At 39.5% G+C, this 24,728-nt stretch overlaps 1 protein-coding gene across 3 annotated transcripts in view; it reads right to left on the minus strand.

The window, feature by feature from the left end:
• The window catches only part of cpne5b (copine Vb), a 119,082-nt gene that overhangs the window by 8,119 nt on the left and 86,235 nt on the right, over nucleotides 1-24,728 (minus strand). The window contains exons 9-17 of one of the 3 annotated variants that reach the window (XM_040116533.1): nucleotides 23,870-23,974; nucleotides 13,742-13,783; nucleotides 13,417-13,492; nucleotides 11,477-11,530; nucleotides 10,712-10,773; nucleotides 7,851-7,897; nucleotides 4,831-5,012; nucleotides 4,415-4,542; nucleotides 2,944-3,046 (exon numbers count right to left, since the gene is read on the minus strand). In XM_040116533.1, the coding sequence (XP_039972467.1) occupies nucleotides 2,944-3,046; nucleotides 4,415-4,542; nucleotides 4,831-5,012; nucleotides 7,851-7,897; nucleotides 10,712-10,773; nucleotides 11,477-11,530; nucleotides 13,417-13,492; nucleotides 13,742-13,783; nucleotides 23,870-23,974 (799 nt within the window). Of the gene's footprint in view, nucleotides 1-2,943; nucleotides 3,047-4,414; nucleotides 4,543-4,830; nucleotides 5,013-6,908; nucleotides 6,950-7,850; nucleotides 7,898-10,711; nucleotides 10,774-11,476; nucleotides 11,531-13,416; nucleotides 13,493-13,741; nucleotides 13,784-15,301; nucleotides 15,506-23,869; nucleotides 23,975-24,728 lie in introns of those variants that run through there. The other 2 variants (XM_040116534.1, XM_040116536.1) reach the window with 2 other exon arrangements.

Here is a 24,728-nt window from a genome sequence, read left to right on the forward strand (position 1 = left end):
TGAGGAGACTGACTTTTTGCCTGGAACATGTAGCTTTAGCTTCGAATTTTAGCATATAATGCCGGTAAGCATTATATGCATATTTAGGACCACTTTTACAGGGTTCTTTTTTTTTTAAAAACAAAGTCAAATTGAATCATTTAAAAGTGAGCTTGAGATGGCGTTTTCAACCAACTCATGGGGCTAACATTAGCTTAATTAGCTAGCTGATAACGACTAATTAAATCTGCCAGCAACAGTTGTCACTTAGTTGTCGCAAAATCTGCAATTACCAGTCACAAATGTGAAGCTGCTTTTGTCTACCACTGTCTGAAATCAGTCACTCATTTATTCAGATAATACGGTGACTTTTGATGGTAAATCTGCCACTATTATCACTGTCAACTGCTTTTGTGCCATGGGCGAATGGAAAGCTTGACAGTCGTAGTGACAGTAGTAATGAAGGGTGCCAGGATAGCAATTATTGTATGATATGCTTAACTTTATTACATACAGAAATTATAGAATTATGGCAGGATCATGACATGCATAAAAACTATTACCTCTGGAATTTGGATATTTGAGCACATTAGTTTACATCACCGTGGACTGTGTAGCCTGTACTTGTTGTTGTGGTGGTGGTGTATTTATGGAGATCCTGCACTCGCTAATGCTGTTTCACAACTACAGCAATGTCACCAACAACAACAAAGACGACAACAAGAAATCTCAGTGGAATCAAATGGCTGACTGAATCAAAAACGGCACCCATATTTACATAAATGTAGCTCGCTTTCTCCACACCGTAAACTTGGTTACACATCACTAGGTATTCCATTAACTCTTACACAGCAAAGTTCAGCATCCAGTACAAAGTGAAAAGGGGTAAAAATGGTTGTGAAGTGAAGTGCTTTTGTTGGGTCTTGGCACTGATAAAGAGATGACGCACAAAGCACTGACAGATAACAAGCAGAAATTGAGAAAATGGGGGGAAAAATGAAATGCAGCAGAGGATTTTGTGGTGACAGAAGTATGGAGAGAGCAGATGAAGATAAAGAGATTTAGATCTATGAGAGGGAAAGGGATGGAGAGAGATGGCAGATAGAGAGTCTTTGTATTTGTGAGTCAGGGAGTCTCACAGCTCCAAAGAGAGAACGAGGCAGCAGAGGGAGGAGGGGGATGCTGAGGGATTGACAGCTGGTTTTCTGTAGAGTAGGAGATTCTGTTGTGACTGACAAACCCCCTCTATTCCACCACACGGGTCTGTGTTACTGAAAACATGGGGGGCAGACACTCCCAAACTGTCCTGCTACATGCCCCGTCCCGCTCTGCTTCTTGCTCTTTCTGAAAGATACCTTCCAGCATGAATAAGTGTGAGGAAAGACTTATATAACCTCACACTGTGTCCTCCCTCGCCCAGGATCCGTAGAGAGTAAAAGGGAAAAGCAGTGGAAGCGGCAAGCATCAGTAGACAGTCACACTGGAAGCAGTGAGATAGAGCAGCAGGCAAGATCTTAAAAGGAAGGTGTGGCTGTTCTAATGTTTTGACTAACAGTCGCAAATTCCCTTTAAATCCAGTCTGCTGGGTGTTCTGTGCCTGCGGCAGGCTGAGGAGGAGGAGGAGGAAGGGAGAAAAGAGGAAGAGACCATGGAAACGGAAAGGAAGCCAGCTACCTGCTATTTAAAGCTGAGAGAAAAAAAGGAGTTAGGACAAGTTTTGGGGAAAGCTCTGAGGAATAAATCACAATATTGTTTTTTTATTTACTTAGGCAGCAATAACCTTTCAAATGCTGTATTTCATAGCTGTGTTCACTACAGTTTTAATGGTGTTTTTTTCCTAGTAAGAAGGGAACAGATTTTGTAGCTTTTAAGACTGTAAAGGATTGATTCACAGTAAAATAAAAGCATTTCCTGTACCAGGTAAATCATTAATCATCAATCATCAATTGATCCTGAGAGCGCTCTACGCACTCCAGTAGTTTTGAAACCTGCAGTTACAGCACAAAAGTTTCAGTTATTTCACGAAACTGACATTTTTGTGCTTTACAGCTTTGCAGATTGCAGAGCAACTTCTACTGTCACATTGCTCCTGCTGTGTATGAGTTGCAGTGACAACCACAATGAACATATTGGGTACATATTTTTGTCTGAGAGGGAGAACTATCCACATAATCTAACAAAACTCATTTGACTGATCAGCAGTAAATTAATCGACATCAGGTTTTGGACTGTTGGTCAAACAAAACAAACATATTAAGTATGTCAACTTTGGCTGTAGGAAATTGTGATAAGCATTTTTCACAATTTCGTGACTTAATGGACTAAGTGATTCACTTATTAATTGAAAAAATAATTAAAGAAAAAGTTTGACGTTTTGGGAAATATACTTATTCGCTTTTTTGCAGTGAGTTAGATGAGAAGATTGTTACCTTTCTAATGCCTGCCCAGTAAATATGAAGCTAACGATAGCAGGTGGTTAGCTTAGCATAAATACTGAAGACAAAGTCCCCCTACCAGCAACTCTAAAGTTCAGCAATTAACTTGTTATATCTCATTTGTTTAACTCGTACAAAACCTAAAGGGTAAAAATAACAAACTGCACTTTTATGGGGGTTTATTTGATGGACTATTTCTTGGTTGCCAGGCAACCAGCTGAGATTTTGGTGCTTCTGTACAGAGCCAAGAAAACAGGTAGCTAATTCCACCTGCTTTCAGTGTTTATGCAAGCTAACCCGCTGCCTGTAGGTTTATTTTTATCCTGAAGATATGGCAGTAAAATAAATCTTCTCATCAAAAACCTGGGCAAAAACAAAGCAAATGAGCGTATCCCAAAACATCAAACTATTGCTTCAAACTCTTCTTTTCACAGCACCATTCACTTCAAGTGCATTTCCTTCTAACTGGGCATATCTAGCTTTATATACTGCAGGAAAGCACATTGCCTTCTCCCTTTCCATTTCTTACATTTACAATGGCCTCTTTGGTCTGGGCCATGTCGGAAATGACGCCGTCTGTGATGATGAGGAGCACAAAGTACTGAGAGCCGTCCTGCACCGCTGCTGCATACCTACATGCACATACACACACAGATACGGACAGAAATTGAAAGGGTGCTGTTTAATCTCTTACAGAAACATCTCTAAACGTCGATGTAGAAAATAAATCCATGACAATACATGCCTTATCATGTGCTCTCGCCACATGCAAATTCAATAAAAATGTTCTTTGTCATTGCTGTACTTTAGATAACACTCATTAAAATGCCCCATGAGTACCCACTGATTAATCAGCCCAAACAGTTAAGTTTAAAACAAAGCTGGTTTACACTGTTTGATTCAAGGATTTGCACCTTTGTTCAAATCTCTTCCTACTTGACTTCATCTATTCAAATGCTAAATACTGATGATGGTTGTGGATTCTCACAGCGATGGCTACCTACCGCAGCCTAAAAAGTTGGACTGCATTTTATCAGAATGACATTTTTAATTACAACAGAGAACTGGCGTTATCAGATGGAGAATTGTTTGGCTGTGGCTGAACAAATGAGACGGTGAGGGAAGCAGTGACAGTGAGATGTGGGAGTGGGTGTCGGAGGCTACAAGAAACCACCCAAATCATGTCACAGTTTGCATAATGTTTTTGTGTTGTTAACTGCGGGTGGTATGTTAGTATATGTCAATGGCTATAGGCCCATTTGCCACCTTTTTGATAGCTGTCAGCCGATTTTAAATTTATATTCAAGCATGTCACGTCCTGTTTATCGTGGCAAGACAGATATTGTCAGTGTTCTGGATCAGAAAAGCTGTGGCACAAGAAATCAAAGCCAAATAAGGCCAGTAGTAAAATAACATTTTGTGTTATTTTATCCTTGATTACTCTAATCTTATAGAAGATTGATGATAATCACAATCTGTGTGCAAACATTGCGACGGCACAAAAACAGATTCTTTCTGAATTGTTGATGATAAACAGGTTGATTTACATCATCATCTGCAGGTCTTCTGTTAAACACCAAACAATGGCTCAGTTTTCTCTGCATAAAAACACTTGTGAGGATTTGTGTGGGTTTCAGTGTGTTTATCATTGTGTTTTTAGTATTTAATAGAAATGTGAATAATGTATGAATCATAATGAAAGAACCACATTATGAAAATCCACAGAGATGAAATGAAAATGACTGATACTAAGCAAAGAAGATCATAAATAAGGAATCCAAAATTAAAAAAACAAAACAAAACAAAACAGATTTTTAAGACTTTTTTATTATTATGTGGTTGATATTAATATACTTGACAAATGGAAAAAAAGAGGTGGATTTCTGGCATATGTGGAAGAAAGTAAAAGTGAAAATGCATCTGTATAGGTCTTATATTTGATTTTAATAATCTTACTGCTTTGCCACTTTAATGGGAGCAAGCTTGCATTGTTCTCTCACCTGGCCACATGGTTCACCACAGGAGCAAAGTTAGTTGGCCCATACAGCTGCACAGTCTTTAGACTCTGGTGATACGCCTCTAAGATTCCTTCGATACCATTGCAGTACGGATTTTCCATGTTTCCATTCTGGAGAGGAGAAAAACAGTGCAAACAGACAGCAAATCAATTTCATGGTCTGGGTGAATACAAAGAAACAGCAAGATCTTAATCAAAGTACCCTGGTTTAATCAGACATCATTTTCTTGTTTCATATTACCATGCACAAAATCCATAGATCAGAGTAAACACAATAAATTAGAAAGACAACCCAGTGGTGTGATTTAGGAAGTTGGAAATAAAGAGCATAAAATAGCCTAGATAAAAAAACCATTAAACAGATTAATCAAAGGTGAAATGAGGTGAGTGTGACTTCACCAGTGGGAACTCATGTGACACCCGTCCATCAGGGGGCAGTTTGGCTCCAAAGCCCAGAGCAGGGAACATCTTGTCACTGTCGTAGTCCTGAATAATCTCCCCAACAGCCCTCAGGGCCATGGCGTAGGCGTTCAGCTGGTATGGGTTCATGTAGTGCAGTGAAGTGGACTGAGAGGGGTTACCTGTTGACCGATCAATCAATCATGAGGTCAATGTGGAGTAGAAGGTACAAAGAAAAGACTTCTACAATGCAATATATTGTTCTTGTGCACATTTTCTGCAATGACATGACATTAAACGAGCAAGTCGTATTTGCTGCAGCCGCTGATCACAATTAAGATGTTTCCTGTGCAGGAAACGGTGGAGTTCTCATGTTCAGTCCTCAGAGATGATGAATCATAACTTTTAATTCAGTGGTTTGTAATACAGGGGCAATTCATCAACAAACAGTGGGAGGAAAGCCATTGCAAGAAATATGACCTTCACAAATATCTCCACTGTAATAACGCATGATTATGATCATGATCATGATTATTATTCAGTATTAACAGCCCAGATGGGATATTCGGAATGTGTTTCAGAAAATATTGTTGTCATTGGACCAAGTGAGGTTGTGTGTAGGTGACCAGCTCAGCATTTGATTACTTGTACCTGCTATCTGATAACAGAAATTCTGCTGTTTGCCTGGTCAGGCTGTGAAATCGCAAGATGTAGTACAAGTGATCTCATCTGGAGTCCAGAGTGTAACAGCAAATTGTATATCGCCTTGACCAACACCAAAATCTCCAAACAGAACAGAGAAATGGACTGTTTGCACCCAGCACCCAGCTAGTTATTGGTATTTGGCCAGTCATGATTTCTATTGTAGTGCATAATTCATATGAAGTTTAAGGTGAGTGTTTACCACGACAAAAATTCATAGTACTTTTCGAAACAATGGACCTTTCATTTCAGACAGAGATGGACAATAGCAGGTTTCTCATTTCTAGCCAGCGACCATCAGTATTGCAGGCTGGAATGACAACTGACAAGAGATTTTACCAGTTGTAGCTAAACAAGCTAATTAAGCTAACATCAGCTCCAGGGGTTGGTTGAAAAAGCCTTCCTCGATTGACTTTTTGATGTTTCCAGTTGATGTGTTTTTAAAACAAAAACCCTAAAAGATGGCTAAAACAACATGTGTATGAAAAATAGAAAAAACATCACTTGTATCACAGGGTAGAAATACTTAGTCATGTAACACCAGGCTGTTTATTTTATTCTAACATTACCCTGTTTGCCTACTTAGCTTACGTACTTGGACATGCTAGATGAGGTTAGATTTACGCTTAATTGTGAGCTATTATTTTCAGTGCTGGCCTTGGTTGCGTTGGAGTGTCAACTTCCCCAAATTCAATAAAGAGCGTGACAGGGCTGCTAACATTAGCCTACACTCTGATGTAGTAGCATCCAGGACCAGCTTCCTTGCAGTACATATAGTGTAATGTTTAATAGTACACATTTTTAAGGTAACCTGTAATCCCACAAAATGTAGTTTTCCCCCCCTGAACTATTCAAATACTAAGTATGTGGAGAAATCCAAAGCTTGACAGACCTGCTGTGCCTAGTTAGGGGTCCTAAATTGTGATTGGACGTCCGCTGTTTGGAGAAAGGATTTCGCGCATGGTCAATTGGGAAATGGGGAATTTAGATTTTCCTCTAATAACCGTGATTCACACTGAAGAGTTCTTCCATGCGGATAAATCTTTTGAAGTGTTGTATTCAGGCATAATTAATGGCATAATTAATGTAATTAGACTTAATTGTGGTCCTTTCACACATTGAGAAGTCTTTATGTCAAGATGACCAATAAGTGCCTACTATAACCTTTATTTAGAGTGTACTGACAGAGCATTCAGGAGGAAGATATTTCCTGGAAAGACTATTGTTTATAGGTGACAATGTCTTTACAGTATGAGTATGTGTGCCCGCACCGTCTGCTTGTGTGTGTATGTGTGACATGCCACAGTCAAAGAGCACTATAATCTGTTCTTGCCCCCCCCCCTCCATACACACATTTTGCCGTTAGTATCACTCACCATTAGATGCTGTGAAATCGATGGCCACAGTGAAATTGATCTGAGTCCTAGAAGGGGCATCGGGGGGAGGACATGGAAAAAAATCAATGACAGAGAGCAACCACCAGTAACAACATGCCAGGCCTCATTAAATTCCAGTTGTCTCACACGCAGTCACACACACACACACACACACACACACACACACACACACACACACAAACACACACACACGCACACACACATAAACACAAACACAATCTGTGACAAAACGTGACAAAATGATCCCTAAAATAGAGCCACATCATGCACAAAGTATGGCAATTATTCCTTATTATGATATAGTTACAAATTTAATATCTCATTGCAGTTTCTTCTTTTCATCAGCATTAAGAGACAAAGTGCAGGTGCTCAGTTGTTAAATAGGATTTAAGTGATTACACTTCTTGGCTCAGTAGCAGGATGTGAAAAAGACTCTGGGCTTAGTAACATGCAATTAGACTGATAGAGCACTTAAGAGCAAATCATAATCCATTTTCCCTGCTGATGAAGCACTCCCCTCTTCTTTCTAATTTACGACAATAACACGGGGCCTTCAGGGGCCCAAATGACAGCCTCTCATTATCTATCAGAGCCACCAGAGAGGAGGCTAAAGAATGACATTAAAATGAACGAGATAAAGCTTCACATTAACCTTTCGGTTTGGTGTGGGGACGGAGAATGTGCCACAGCCTGACCCTGCTAACCTTAGCATTAATTAAATTTGATTTTATTGATTCATGAAGACTCTGGAATGTATTGCTATTTCTGTATGGGAAGGCAGGTTTGAAAATGTACATGTGCTCTAGGAAATGATGGGTTTTCTGCCATTTGTGTGTGTATGTGTGACATGCCACAGTCAAAGAGCACTATAATCTGTTCTTGCCCCCTCCATACACACATTTTGCCGTTAGTATCACTCACCATTAGATGCTGTGAAATCGATGGCCACAGTGAAATTGATCTGAGTCCTAGAAGGGGCATCGGGGGGAGGACATGGAAAAAAATCAATGACAGAGAGCAACCACCAGTAACAACATGCCAGGCCTCATTAAATTCCAGTTGTCTCACACGCAGTCACACACACACACACACACACACACACACACACACACACACACAAACACACACACACGCACACACACATAAACACAAACACAATCTGTGACAAAACGTGACAAAATGATCCCTAAAATAGAGCCACATCATGCACAAAGTATGGCAATTATTCCTTATTATGATATAGTTACAAATTTAATATCTCATTGCAGTTTCTTCTTTTCATCAGCATTAAGAGACAAAGTGCAGGTGCTCAGTTGTTAAATAGGATTTAAGTGATTACACTTCTTGGCTCAGTAGCAGGATGTGAAAAAGACTCTGGGCTTAGTAACATGCAATTAGACTGATAGAGCACTTAAGAGCAAATCATAATCCATTTTCCCTGCTGATGAAGCACTCCCCTCTTCTTTCTAATTTACGACAATAACACGGGGCCTTCAGGGGCCCAAATGACAGCCTCTCATTATCTATCAGAGCCACCAGAGAGGAGGCTAAAGAATGACATTAAAATGAACGAGATAAAGATTCACATTAACCTTTCGGTTTGGTGTGGGGACGGAGAATGTGCCACAGCCTGACCCTGCTAACCTTAGCATTAATTAAATTTGATTTTATTGATTCATGAAGACTCTGGAATGTATTGCTATTTCTGTATGGGAAGGCAGGTTTGAAAATGTACATGTGCTCTAGGAAATGATGGGTTTTCTGCCATTTGTGTGTGTATGTGTGTGTTTGAGCCTTTGAGGTCATTATTTGAAAAATGCTCAGACATATTTTTCATACTAGTCACTGTTGTGAACCCTCGTAAAATTAGCCTCCTTGACACTTAGTCAAAATGACAAGGCAATCTCGTTATGTAGTAGTTTAACTCTTTTCTGTCTTTTTTCCTTCCATCTTCCCTGATCCTTTCTGGAGAAACTGTAACAAGAGTTATTATGCTTTTCTCTGTGGGAAAAATCCACTTTTTCTGCACTTTTACTAAAATTTTTTCGGGCCAACCACAATAATCTCAGTTTTTCATATTTTAGACACCACTTCATCCTATTTTCAAAATCGAACTTAGGTAATGTTCAAATTATTAACCTGAGTCAAGAGCACTGATCCATATTCAGTGTAGAGCGATGGCCCCTATCATTATATTCCAAGCCTAGCTTGTCCTCTCGGTCCTCGCTTCTGAACTGTCCCAGCGTTGTAGACTTTTAGAGTGAGAAAAATCAACAGTCTGAAGACATTTCACCCCAGTGTAGACTAAGGTGAAATGCTTTTGAGCTATTTGAATAGCCAAATTATTCTCGTCGTCTTATGATTAAAGTGGTTGTCGAAAATGACATAAAAGCTGTCACTTTTCATCATGATGAAAGCTGTAACACCGGGTATTACAGAAAAGTGCTTTAACAGCTAACATATAAAAGATTTTTACATGAGGTGTTTCACCTTTTTCATGCAGCAAAGAGCTCGGGCAGTTTGTGCGACACACTTTCCTAACTTTCCTCCATTTTCTTAAAAGGCAAAAGGCACCACATTTGCAAGAACCAGCTCTCTTATGTGTCATTCAGCAAGTGCCAGAGTAATGTTAGGGGGCAGACTGATGAGGATGACATTTTTGAAGTGGGGCCACTAAACCTTAAGGTTACTGTATCATAGATCAGCCAAAGCCAGGAACTGTCACTGAAATCTGTCACACTTGTCAGCCCTGCCACAGCCCATAACACCCCTGACAGCCTATCCGCGGTGATGGGCAGTGGAGATTAAAGCAGCGCCCCACTTGCCTGAAAGGCACACTTCACCTGAGAAATACTTGATATTCACTTGTCAACCTCCTGCACTAAAAGTAAACGCAGGTTGAAGGGCTGACACCCTCTTTGAAGACAGTTTAGCTTCAGCAAGCTTAATTAAAATATAGTTGGCCCTTTAATACTACAGACAGCTCCAACTGTGAACTTATAAATCAGTTTAACAAAGTTGCGATGGAACACTGTACCTTTGCCAATACATTAAAGATCACACGATAGAAATATATGAATTTTAATAAAAATCTTAATGAAGACTCTGCAGATATATTGATTTTATAATTCTCATTATAGTGATTAATTGTCAAGATGATTTTCTATAATAGATTGTCGTGTGTCATTTATCCTTTTAAAGGAAAATTTCCTTTTTTACAACCTCATTGCTATTTTCATACAGTACTTCTGGCAATCATTGTCATCGTAATTAATCAGAAATATCCTTTAAAACTTCCAGAAGCAATATTTTATATTAACAGTTGCTAAAATGGCTAGGTGTAATGTGAAAGGGATAGCATGTAATGACAAACACGCAGACAATGTGTTTGGACCACAACTTTACTTTAAGTGTGGTTCAGTTCTGCTGCTCTTATCAGTGTTGTTTCCAGATGTGGCAGGCAGCTTTTTTTCAGCAGAAAAGTTTTGACAAACATACAGTACGCCACTTGCCCAGAATCTTTAACGATGATCTTATCCTGCACATTTAGATGTGAACATAAAATCTACCAAATAAAACCATCACATATTTTTTTTTAAGTGTTCCTGCCCTTTTTGCCCCTCTCCTTAACTGATATTCCATTGGTTTACACTGGAGAATGAAACCTCATTCTGCTGTTTAACTGCAGCATTTAGTTTGAAGAGGATTGCATCATATAAGAAAGTAAAGTAAAGAGGTCATTAATGGTCTCTATAAGTATTCAGACAGTTATTTCCACTCACCCTCCTTTGATGTAATCTAAGAAGGTGAACTCTGACTCCACTGAGAACGAGAGCAGGGTCACCTGAAATTAAAGACAAGGACAGATTTGATTAAACAGGACTGATATTTTCATCTTTAATACAAAAAAAATGCCCACATCTCCACTTGGTTTAGCACTCGACGCTCTCTCTTGAAGATGTGAGCCAGCTGCTTTCTGATGACCGATTCTTTTAAATTGCCAGAGGACAAAGTTGAAGAGAGGATGAGGCACATTTGTATGCATTACTTGCACATGCCCACACTGCTGGGTAAGCTGTGTGAAAATTTGTGTTTCAATTGGTTGTTGGTGTTGCCCACTGTGATCTCTCAAGTCTTACGCCCTTCAGTTCAGCTCAAGTTCTGCAGCTCCTTCATTTTGTCCCACTTACACACTTTACTGCTGCCAGTTTTCTTTACTAGCCGCATCTGCATACAATTCCTTTGAAAACTCAAAGTATTCATTTATCACAGTCACCTACAGTACCATATAGTGTAGTACACAACAGTGTGTGCACAGGTAATTCATATAAACACAGCAACAACTATTGAGTAACTGTTTGTCTTTTAGCTGAATCTCAAAACTACTTTTCTTCTCAGAAAATAGAAAGTTCAGATTGGCATCTTCTTCCAAGGAGCCAACACCTGCATGATGATTAAAGAAGAAATCTTTTAACAGAGGAGAAGAAGGTGTGGGGCAGAAAAGAGGCACAGTGCCAGTGCTGAGTAGCTGCTGGAGCCATACTCACTGTTCCAGAGTTGACATATTTCTTTTTCTTCATTTTCTTCTTTGTATTAATAACCTAAAAAATAAACGAGAGGTAAATGTGATCTAGGATTAGAACAAAATATTTTTAATGCTTTGGGTTTAGGTGCAAATATTATAGTTGTTTTGTTTATATACTGTAGGTATTATGTACATACATAAATATACGTGCATACTAAAATGTAACCTAAGTAAAAGTATATTAAAGTACATAAATATTAAACTGTGTTCTATGCTGTGCTCTTTGCCAGCAAACATTGTATTCAAACTTTCACACAAACACTAAACCTTTAATCAATCCAACCAAAATACTGCATTAGTAACCTGTAATTATAAAACTCCCTATAATTTCTTGTTTGCAGGATTTGGCTAGCAACTATGTACTTTTACACGTGTTAAAACAAAATATCCCTGACTTATCTCGAACCCTTTTACGCACATTCACAGCCTGTACTTTACTATATAATTCCTTTCTAATTGGGTGCAACGAATGTATTGAAGGCATGTCTGTGGCCAGTATGAGGAGAAGTACATGCCATCAAGCAGACGTATGTAGTTTGTAGGTAGGATGAACAATGGGTTTGTCCATGCAGCTGACGGAAAAAATATCATGCAAGGAAGTAAGTTGAAAAGAGATGTGTATGTGCGAAGTAACAGATCGGTGTTATGGGAAAGGCTAGCTCATGTAAGATTATTTTTAAAACACTGTTTAAAAACGCTGTCTAAGGATCTTCTTCAATCTTGCTATCAAACGGAAGAAGATTGGAAATTCAAACATGAATCTCAGCCTCCAAAGAATCGATGGGTGAGACAGGCTTAAGGTAAAAGACTTACATTTACATCACCAGTATTGTATCGGCTCCAAAACTAGAGAGAAATTTCAATCCGGAGACCAAAGACGTCTTAGTTCATTACCTCGATTCTCTATGGCTGCTAGGCATGAAACTGACAGCCCCTAATTTAACATGGAGGGATGGCAATTTGTCTGACACACTGAACAATCTGCTGATGCAAAAAGTAAAGGGCCTTTCAGTCTCACTGGGAGGTAGAGAGGAATCAAGAGTAGCGTATAATGGAGCTGACATCCAAAAGACAGGTATTTGTCCAGCTGAAGGCCACCAAACCACAGAGGCATGTAGGTATTGACATGTCCTCCTCTTGGTAGTATTTTGGATTTCAACTGTTATATTTTTAATAATTATTATTTTTATTATTATTTTTTTTTTAACAAGGATTCATTTTCAATGCTGACCACAGCACTTGATCACATTTGCACATAGATTTACAAAATAAATTCAGTTTTGGACACAATAAGTAGTGATTTTGATAAACACAGGAGACACTTTTGTCATCGCCAGGCCTTGCCTGTCAACCTTGGGATCTAGGATGAGTTGTGCTTGTAATTTGCATGCTGAGCTGTATTGTATGCTATCAAGAGAAACAGTAAGCTATCCCATGAGAAGTATTAAATAGCTATGATCATTCTAAATCCCTGGATTGTTCTGCTGTTAATCCTGTTTCATGCTGCTGCTAATGGCTCAATTTCTACACGAGTCAGCATCCAGGTGATTAAAGTGGTGAAATAAATCTTGGATTTTGAAAAGAAGAACATGGGAAGAGGAAATAACTGCTTGGGGGAGGTGTGGAGACATTCACAAATACTGTACTATACACATACCCTTTTAAAAAACTGAATTAGGAATGTATGGAATAATTTATTTTGTAATTGTTGAATAAATGCATTTGCTTGCTGCAGAGATGGAAGATATCCATTGAAAGGAATGTGCTAAAGTAATGGGATGTCAGGGACAGAAATGTCACTCATGTCAGAAATGTGATCCAAGCTACCTGATGTACAGGGAATCCAGAGCTCAGGAGCCAACAGACAAGTTTTTGAACAATGGAAACGCTGGAATTACTCACCTCGTACACATTGAACTGGCTCTGCCCTCGAGCAAGCTCTCGGTAGCTGGTCGTAAAATCTCCGATGAAGTCATGGCTGGGAAAAGGAATAAAGGCAGAGAAACAACAGTGAGAATGGAAAATACCAGTCACAAATAACAGGATAAGATGGAACTTTGCGAAAGGAAATCATGTGAATCTTGGGTGAATATTTATGGAGAAGTTTTTTTTTTTTTTTCCTTGAACTCAATTTACTTTTTACTTAATTGAAGATTACATAGGTTCTTTAATCGAATGTTAAATGTATGTTAAAAAATTCTTCAGTTCAATACCAGTGGTATCTCACCTGCCATCCCGATCCCAGTCATACACCTCCACCTTGATTGTTCTGGAAATAAACACACCAACGACACAATCAGGTTAGATTTTAAAGACGCAAGGTAGTTGGCGAACAATCTTACCACAAGATCCATTCAGTAGCTCGTTCTGGAGCTCTCGATCATATCGTACAATCCTGGTTAGCAGATGGAGTTTTCCCAGTTTACATTATAAATCATAAATATTGTCAACTTTTATGTCAACCAGGATGAGAAACCCCCTTAAAGTGCTCAGCCAAATGGACATTTTAACATCTACAATCAAAAGATCAAAAGCTCCAGGATAACTACTAATGGATCATTTGGTGAGATTGTTTTGCACTAATCCTAGCATACAATGTATAGAATAATCAATCTGCAATGAGCTGTCCATCAAAAGGGAACTACTTCAAACAAGATGAGAAAGAGAGAAAGTATATGTGAGCCCCTTTCAGTCCAGCAGTCTGAGACATTGGGTCCACCTCTCTCTTAGAGTTCCATATTGACTGTAAGACTGTAATGGCCAGAGTTGGCAATACTTGGGATCTTGCACACAAGATTAGTAACGACAGGCACAGATGTACAGTAATGTTGTACTACCACTCTACAGCCATTTTTACATGAGTAGTGTAGCTTGCTAATATCTGTCTTCTGATGCCCTCTGGAGTTTTCTTGCGGACAAACAAAAGTTAGGTTTATATTAAGTGTTTCTCACTAAACCATGATGTGTGTATCCTCGATGTCTAGCAAATCAGTTTAGTGCATTTCCTTCATCATAAAACTTTTGCAAAGCCAATTTTAAAAAATATTTTAAATCCTTCATTTTTACTTGCAGTGTCGCAGTCTGATTCCTCACTGCCTTTGTTGGCATGTTACTGGCATGTCACCACTGTGTGCATGCATGATACTAAAACAAAACAGAGGTCACTGATATACTTGCTTTTAACTACACGTTCGTGTGTGAATCATGGCTGGCTCGCGTGTCCTGTGTTCCTTGGGAGCGTTTGTTGTGCACATTCGCAAATATTAAAGCTACGTGTCTGCGAGATGCAAATGACAGGTGGGAGCAGTGGAGAAAATAACCAGACTTCCCAGCAACAACTTCATTAGCTTCATTAAAGCTTTTGTAATTAACAAAGACAGGAGAAAAAACCAACAGGTGTTTACTCCTGTTTCATGCCAACCACTGAATTGTTGGAGTATTCGTGGCTAAATACACAAGGCTCAGCACAATTGAATCGTACAGGGAAAATAATAATGTTTATGTGTATTAATGAGTGAACGATTCACTGGGTAGAGTGTATCTTAATCAAAATCACAACAGTAATCATACATATCTAAAAATAAATTTAATAAATATAATATTGGAGTCCATTGATATCATTTCACTTAAAACCTGTTTTGAAATAGTGCTAAGGTGAAACCCAAAATCAATTAAAACTGGTGTCACTTCGTTCTAAACCTGGGATACTTGCCAGCTTCTGAACAAGGCTTCACCTTGCAAAAGAAAAAGTCAACTTGTATAAAGTACTCCCTTCAAAAATTGGTACCTTCAAATTGCAGCACATGCGAACGTCCAACATTCAGAAGAAACATCAGAAAAAAGACTCACTGACGAAAAAACTTTTTTTGTCACTTTCATTCCTGAGTCACATTGATCTCACCCCCATGTCTCCCCTCTCTTCCCACTTCGTCTTACACAAGTACTGACAACAACCCATATCCAAAGAAAACAGAGGCTAGCAGCACATCAGAGACTCATTCCCGTCACTGAGGAATTGAAAGATGCCTGAAATAAGCCCGGCTTCCTCCCTGCCACCTGGCCCCTGCCGTTCCATGGTGACAGTTTGTTCTTTTGAGGTTATCTTCAAGGCTGTGAGCTAGAGAAAATGTGCATGTCACCTAGGTGGTAGAAACATGATCCTTCTCATCTAGCATTGAAAAAGATAAGCTTGAGGTCAGACAGATAAAGAAAGAGATAGCAGGGGGGAAAAAGGAGGAGGAAAAGTCAGAGAAAAGATTCGGCCATCCCTCCCCAGACCAATCTATATGCAGGAACGAAATTTAGTGCTAGGTGCATGAGATGATGTTTAAGTGCACGCCATGGTGTCATCATGTCGGCTCAGTGCATTTACCATCTTTCTATTTCAAATCTCCGTATCCTGACTAAAAGCAGCATCAAAGGACCCAGACAGGCTCTCAGATCCTTAAGTGGCCCATTGAACCCTCAGAACAATATGCACTCAAAAACTAATCTGCCACAGATATCTTCGGCTACTATTCAAAGGCATCTCTAATGAACATGACTCATCTTCAGTAATGAAGGCGCATATAATTGAGGGAAAAAAAAGCAGACTGCATTTGACGCTGAACAATTCTTCAGCTCCAATTACGGAGAGCTGTCTGTGATCTTTTGCCAAGGACCAAAATAGACTATGTTTGAGTAGGGCTAGCATGTTAATGAGGAAGAATTGATTCTTTTGATGTTTGTAATGAATTGTCAGCATTAAAATAAATGCTTAAGGTACCACCTACAGAGAGGAAACACAGTATACAGGGGGTGTGAAGGATGAGTATATATAGAAAGATGGAGACAATTTAAATTTCCTCACACATCGATTGTTGGGAAGAATATACAACAATTTGGAAGTGCTTTCCATTTCTCTCCTCCAGCTTCACACTCCCTCATCCTCTTCTCCTTGACTTACCCATCTGGAACAGGGCCTTTGACTTATTGGATTTCACTCTTTTCCTTCTGTTACACTGCAAGTATACTTGCCTTTGCTGCCTGCTATCTGTTATTTTCCTCTCCGTCATTTCGCCTCCTCTCCTATTACTTTCCCTACTTTGCTTGCCTTCCCTTAAACTTTCCTCCTCTTTGCCAAAATGTAGTCTGTTCCTCCCAGAGCAGACTGAATGTTCATATGGAGAGATGGATTCGTCCAAGGATACCTCAGATGCCTGCTGTCACCAGGGATTCAACTGGATCCTGTCACTTGAAGGACGGTCTGCCTAATCAAAGCGCCAGCCTGACGCCAGCCAACAAAATTGGAAGGAGGTGGTGTTTTTATCCTTGTCTGTGTGTTTGCAAGATACTTGGAAAGGTTACCAACAGATCTGACTAAAATATAATACACGGATAGCCCTTGGCGATAATCCAGATCTGGGATTTCCAAGTGTTGTTTCCCAGAAATAACAAGCAGCTCTTTTCCTATGATAGATTTTTTGGTGAATGGCAGAGGGTCCAGTTTAACCTTTTTTTTTTTCAGTGCTGCACATACTGTATATTTTATGTTGCCTTTGTGGCAAAAAAGCACCTTCAAAATCATGATTTTTTCTTTCTCTCATAATGAAAGGTTAATTCACAAGTCTTGTGATTTGTATGTTGGACATAAGGGAAGCACCAATCGCACTTTTTCTACCCTGATACCTTTTCCGATACCTGATATATTAGAAATATAATACTATATATAATACATGTTATAGTAGCATTGTTATTAGTATAATAGTATTGACTGATACCAGATACCAATCTCATATCAGTGCTTTTTTTTTTCCCTTTTCAATGTTAAGCACAGCAAGCACCCCTTGCTGTGTCAAAAAGGTCACATGAGGCTGTAATTTCACATCACTTCTTATTCTATGAATGGAGAATTTCAGTCTTATCGGGCTTGTGCAGACTTTGATAATACCGTTTTTGAAGTTTTTAAAACTTGGATTGTTATTGTACATCAATATTTTAAATCAATATCTTTTGGGGATTGCTATTCCAGTCCCAGAGTGAGGTAACCAGATATCCCCGTCGAACACGATGTAAGGATAAAAAAAAGGAAAAAAATCAAAGAATTTAAAATGGATCTCACATTTAAAACCTATCTGAGTAAATGGCACTTTCTTCCAGCAGGACGAATAGAGTGCAGCACTACTTTTTCAGTTGTCTACATACCAGTGCTTATTTGTCTGGTTCAAGAGAGAGAGTCATGCAGTTGATGGGAAGTATGCAACATCTCTTTTAGCAGACACATTACGTCTTCCTTTGTTCCTTTTAGAGATATCAGATGGGAGAGAAGCGGAGTGCCCCGTTTGGAAATCTTAAGTGCCCTTTGTTGAACTCGCTCCAGCTTCTCCTTTTGCTCTATGGTGCATCTAATAGAGGAACATGTCCAAACTTAAGTACTGATCTAATCAGAGCAAAGTAAATCAGCAGTAGGTCACCCTCTGACATACTTGTTCAGGCTAGTACTCTCAACAGATAGAGGTGCCTCCATGCCTTCTCCAACATGTGCTGGATTTGAATTGAGAGACAGTAGAGTTAGTGCCAACCCAGATGATGAGCAGCTGGAGCCAGGGACTTCCAGAGAAGTCACAATGTTCTCTTGGAGCTCATATAAAGCAAGATTAAGTAAAGAGACGGCACAGCTCATTCAGGTTATCCATCCACCTGTTTTTATGCGCATTTTCAATTTGCATGGAAAAAAATAAAACTGAATGCAAATGCTGAATGGAAACACAAGAAATTTGAAAAAGTCCTAGCATCACTAAAAACATTTAACACTTGGCTGAGGTGGAAAAGTCGGTGCATCAATAAAAATCAAGACACAACAAAATGTAATGGAAACATGCGGAGTGAATAAATCATGACGTACATGTAGCATGTGACTTAAACATCCGCTGAAGCTTCTGCTTAGCTGGAGACACAACAAATTGCGACAGACAAAAACATAAAATCTGTGTGGAGTGATGAGGAAACTGTAGTGTCCTCAAATTCACACATGAAACAAACATAACTGCTGTATTTCCATCATGCCTTCCACACAGATTTCCATCGTTTGAGGTTTGACTGGAGCCCTCTTCTACAATTGTTTAATGGCACTAAACTGGAGAATAAACGCTATTTTATCTTGGCCAAACTCCTAATTTTTGCATAAAAGGAGTGTATGGAAATGTGCATTAGTTCAAATTTTCTTTTGCTGATTTTATGGAAATTTGGTTAAAATTTGCACTAAATTTGGATGGAAACTTATGTCAGTTGAGCCCAGCGAGTTTTTGGCTGAATCCAGATGACCAGATTCCCACGCTTCCCCTGCAAGTGTCGTATGCTGTCTAAATCTACAAAGTCACTTCTGCGGACTTCCAGAGAGACTGTGTTGAATACCATGGGTTTGTTTTTTACAATCTGCATAGTTAGACAGGCACAGGTTGGTTTTCATGAGGCTCCTCAGTTGAAGCTTTAATGTGTACAGAACATTAGCAGTGTTAAGCATCACATGTAAAAGGAAAATTTTACTGTGCATACCAATCATATCTGTGATATTATCTAAACTATCCATACCATTTAGAATTGTTCAGAAAAATACTTTGATATGGCTTAAAGGGTCTGACATTTCAGTTCATCTCCATGGAAACAATCAAGTCATGTCTCATAGCGCATTTTTTTCCCTTCACGTTCAGCACCCTCACTGACTTGATGTGATCATGGTGAGCATGTCACAATACGTACGACAGGATTTTGTGAGGGCTCAGTCTGCAAGTAAGGAGGGTGGACATTTGGATTCAGCCCTTGACAAGAACTCTGGGTCCTACAGTGGACCAAAATGACAAAAGAAAACAACAATCTTGCATAGTGGTTTCTGTCTATGTCTAGTCTGTGTTCAGTCGTTGAGTCTTCCAGGACTAGAAAACTCTAATCAAGGTAATAGTGGTTGAGTATTTCTATTGACCGACAAACTGATGTTCAGCTCCTTAAAGGATGTGTTCCCTGTTTCGTTTAAACAATTGGTCTGAACTGATTCAGAAGTTTTTTTTTTGTTTTTTTTTTTGGTGTTTTTTAATGGGCACCACAGTACCACTTTTCAAATCACTGGAAGCTTTCCTTCACTTGATGGATGTAAACCGTAATTACATAGATCAAAAGCATTGACAGCTTTAAAAGCTGTGTTTGTTGCATGAATACAGCTTGGATGATAATGTACCATCAAAGAGGTTGTAAAAAATAATTTATGAGTGGGTCTCAAGAACCATATAATTAAAAATACAAATAGACAGACCTTCTCACTCCCTCTTCATAGAAATATGGACACAAAAAACAAGCAAACACTGGCACATAAAGTTTATTCCTCACCTACAAACCAATATATATAACCTGTTTATAGCGCTGTCTTAGTGATATTTCAAGACTTGCAGCATTTCAGGCAGTTTCAGTTTGTGGCTTGTCACATTTCATTATACTCTCTCTCTCTCTGCATGTGTGTGTGTGTGTGTGTGTGTGTGTGTGTGTGTGTGTGTGTGTGTGTGTGTGTGTGTGTGTGTGTGTGTGTGTGTGTGTGTGTGTATGTGCGCGCTTGTACATTTTTGAATGGCACAAGAGCATTTTAGGAAGTACCTTTGATGCCCAGCACAGTCCCTTGTGTATGATTGACTCTGACAGGGTAGTGACCCCTTATTGGGCTCAAGTGTGATTGGCTGGCTCACACAGTTTCACCTAACATTTCTCAAGTATCAAAACACCTCTTGAGGCAACTCCATCAGTAGCTCTGTCCCTGCCTGTCTATCTATCGGTTTGGGATTTATCTCAGCTTTCTCAGCACGCACCACGTTCTCTGCATTTTTAGTAATTAGAGTTTGACTGCATACATATAAGACAGGATGGGCACCTTTTGGAAAGAGAAGTTGAATGAGAGAGGGATGAAAAAAGGAGAGGCAGAAAAGATACATATGCCACATGAAATAACCCCCCCCCCCACAAACATAATCTGTCTGTCACTCAATTTTCATTTCCCCCCTAGCTCTTTCATGATTTAGCTTGTTTTCTTTCCAGCACTGTTTTCTAAATTAGAGGCAGGCAGATAAGCTGGGTGAAAAACGAATTCCCATCCCCTCTGACACAAAATGTCTACATTAATTATGGACCCACTGAGAAGAGCAACCTGTCATTTTTTAGATATTTAGCTAGTAATGTCATCCTGTGTTTACAGGGCCAAAGTGTAAAAACAAAGCAATGATGAACAGACCAAATTACAATACAGTATTAAAAATATTTTTTGAATTGTACATTCACACATTAATTTATCATTTATCATATTTATCATATCAATTTTCTTAATTTTGTTAAGTTTAATACTATTTTTTGCATCAACTTACCGTTTGCTAAGCCATGTCTATTTCTATGCCTGAAAAGCTTTATGTTCTTACATGGCACATACTGCATATGGTTTATAATAACAGTGACAGATTTACCACAAAAAAAATTCATTGTTTCTTTTTGAAACAATGGGTCCTTGACAAAAGCCACTTCTCTCATTTGTAGCCTGTCTATTTTGTTGAAAAGACAACTGCTGCAAACAGATTTGATCAGCTATAGCTAGTAAGTCAACTAAGCTAATATTAGCTTCACGCTCTCGTCTATGGCTGACTTCTTAAGGTTTCCAGCTGACTTGTTTGAAAACAAGAACATAGTAAAAGTTGTGTTGCGCTTGATTGGCACACATATAATACCAAGCTAAAAGACTGAGGCTAAAGCTAGCAGGTTTCTTTTGTCTTACCAACAGTTCAGAATCCAAAGACATTGAGTTTGCTATCATGTGTGACGAAAGCATCCCATCCTCATATTTGAAAAGCTAGAGATAGCAAGCTCTACTCTTACTACATCCCCATGCACACCGCTTCCAACATATATAGAGAGAGTTTGCCTATGCTAAGTTATGATTAAACAATCACCGTATGTAAATTTCAGTGTTATAATGGTACATTTATATTGTTCAGGGAATTTCTCTAAAGAGAATAGTGTTGATAACAGAAATGCCATGAGGAGGTCAGTGGAGACTAAAAGAGGCTCATGGTGCCTGACCTGTGCTTTTCTAGTAAAGATCAATACTGAGGGATGTCCTCAGCACACAGCTACTTTGAAATACTGTGTCAGTAGGAAGAATGGGAGGCTTAACACTGCAGCATGTTGCACTGGTATTGATTTCTGCTGGTTATACTTATCGACGCTCAGGTTGTAGTAATGGGTGTAATCAGAACGCTGTTTGTCAGTCAGAGAGATTGTGATTAGAGCCATGAAAGCAGCCAATAGATTGAGCCAACAGAAATCTTTAAAGGCAGAGGATGTCATTTGGGCCACCATTATTGATTATTCAGGGTGTCTGTGCAAGTATTTGTGTGAGAGTGTGATGAGGTAGAAATAGAGGGGATATACAGTGCAATCAGAAATTATTCAAGCCCCTTTTTCACATTTTGTTATGTAATGTTATGAGACAGATGGAGAAGAGGAGATACAGTATAAGCCGCATCTCCTTTCTAACATCAGCTGGTGGCCCTTGTGAGGAATTGGAGGGAACCCCTGTGAGTGTAGTATTATGTGTTTCATAGAGACATGGCTACAGGATGATACTTTGGATTTCATTTCAGACGGTATTGGATGGACAGGAATAAATCTGAGAGCTGAAAGAAAATAGGAGGCGGGCTTGCTGCTTTTATTAACAACAGATGGTGTCACCCTGGTCACATTACCATAAAGGAACGTTTTTGCAGCCCAGCCCGGACATTGAACTGTTAACCATGGGGCTACATACAGGCTACACACCAAGGGAGTTCTCACATACCATCTTGGTTGTTGTTTACACCCTCCCTCCCCTGCCCGCTAACCCAGCAACCGCGTGTGACATGTGTCATCCACTCTGTTGCTGTGAGACTCCAGACTCTACACCCCAGTGCTTTCTTCATGATATCCGGGGACTTCAATCACGTGACACTAGACACATTACTTTTTGCACATTTGCATTTGTACATTTTTCTATTCACCGTGAATTTATTATTATTACTACTTTTTACTTCCTCTTTTCTAGCTCCTTGTTGAGCAGTTGTAACAAAGCAATTTCCCTACAGGGATCAATTAAGTTTTACTGGCTCTGAATCTGATTTTGAAGCCCTATGCTAAAATTGTTTAAATTCTTTTTTTCCCTTATCAACCTACACTCAATATCCCATAATGACAGAGAAAGCAGAGCTTTACAAATTTTTGCAAATTTATTAAAAAGGAAAGGAAAAACTGAAATATCACATTGACATAAGTATTCAGACCCTTTAATCAGTACTTAGTTGTAGTATCTTTGGCAGCAATTACAGCCTCAAGTCTTCTTGGGTTTGATGCCACAAGCTTTGCAGACCTGGATTTGGAGATTTTGTGGTGGTGCCTCATTTCCTTCAGACATGACACTATGAACTGTTTGGCCTCAATTCAATCAGTTTCATCAGACAAGATAATCTTATTTCCCGCAGTCTGATAGTCCTTTACGTGCTTTTTTTGTACACTCCAAGCAGCTTTCATGTGTCTTTCACTGAGGGGAGGCTTCCGTCTGGCCACGCTGCCATAAAGCCCAGGTTGGTGGAGTGCTGAAGTGATGGTTGTCCTTCTGGAAGTTTCTCCCATCTCCACACAGGATCTCTAGAGCTCAGCCAGAATGGCCACTGGGTTCTTGGTCACTTCTCTTACCAAGACCCTTCTCCCCCGATTGCTCAGTTTAGCCAGGCGGCCAGCTCTAGGAAGAGTCCTGGTTATTACAAACTTCTTCCATTGGAGAATTACAGAGGCCACTGTTCTCTTGGGAACCTTCAATGCAGCAGAATTTTTTTTGTAGCTTTCTTCAGATCTGTGCCTCGAGACAATCCTGCCCCTGATCTCTGAAGGCAGTTCCTATGACCTCATGGCTCGGTTTTTGCTCTGATATGCATTGTCAGCTGTGAGACCTTATATAGACAGGTGTGTGCCTTTCCAAATCATGTCCAATAAATTGAATTGTAGCACAGGTGGACTCTGGTCAAGGTGTTGAAACATCTCAAAGATGATCAAGATAAATTGGAAGCACCTGAGCTAAATTTCAATTGACATAGCACTTGAATTCGATTTTGTCATTATGGGGTATTGAGTATAGATTGATGAGGAAAAAATTAATTGAAACGATTTTAGAACAAGGCTGCAACATAACAAATTGTGAAAAAAGTGAAATGGTCTGAATACTTTCTGAATGCACTGTTTAGACTCAAGTACAGTGGTGAAAGGATAAAAAGCAGCTGTGGGGATCAGAAAGTGCAAAGAACAGGGGGAGGTCGCATTATACCTGTCGTAGTCTCCATTGCACAGCGCTCGTACTGGGATAGTGAAAGGCTGCCACACTGGATTTAATGTGTTCTTCACCACCTCTGTTTTATGGCAGATAGTAAACCTAGAGGAGGAGGAGGATGGATGTTAGGAAAAGACATGTTCTAAAAGGAATAGAGTTAGAAAATTGATTATTATATGTCAATTATACAAGACGGGATAGAGAGAGATAAATATGCAAATGAAAGGAGGAACATGAAGCTGACGAGATGGAGGCAACAGGAAAGACGATGTCAAATCCTACACTGACAGGAAAGATGCTTTAAATACGGCTGTACCCAGCTTTGTCTACCGCTTGGCCTGTATCCCAGCTACAATATATTGTTTTTTAGACCACAGAGAACAGTTTAATATTTCAGTCCAGCTTTGAAACCCTTTTCCTTGACCACAAGTGTGACAATGATATGCAAATGGATTTTCGTGATATCTGAAATGCTTCACAGAGCAGAGCCACATACGGTAAATTCCTATCAAATACCCCCCAAATATCCCCTCGAAAAGCAACAACGCGTATCACTTTACCCAAAGCCAAGGATTACTTGTGCTCCACTAAGTGCCTCAAGCCTTTTAAAACACAGTGAGTCCTTTAGCCACACAGCCCTCTGATTTGTATCCCCCCCTCTAGCAGTGGCACCAACAACAGATACTTCTAGCACTTCATTGGGGATCCATTTCCGACCCTGTTATGTATGAAAAAAAATACAGAGAAAAGTAACAAGACGCCTAACAAAGCACCTTGCTAAGGCATTCGTGACTAGATTGGTCTGACGCTGCCGTAACTGTAGAGCCCCTTGGGAGGCTGAACAGCACTCTGGGAA

This window comes from Xiphias gladius, chromosome 21 (assembly GCF_016859285.1).
Source record: "Xiphias gladius isolate SHS-SW01 ecotype Sanya breed wild chromosome 21, ASM1685928v1, whole genome shotgun sequence".
NCBI classification, from domain to species: Eukaryota; Metazoa; Chordata; class Actinopteri; order Istiophoriformes; family Xiphiidae; genus Xiphias; species Xiphias gladius.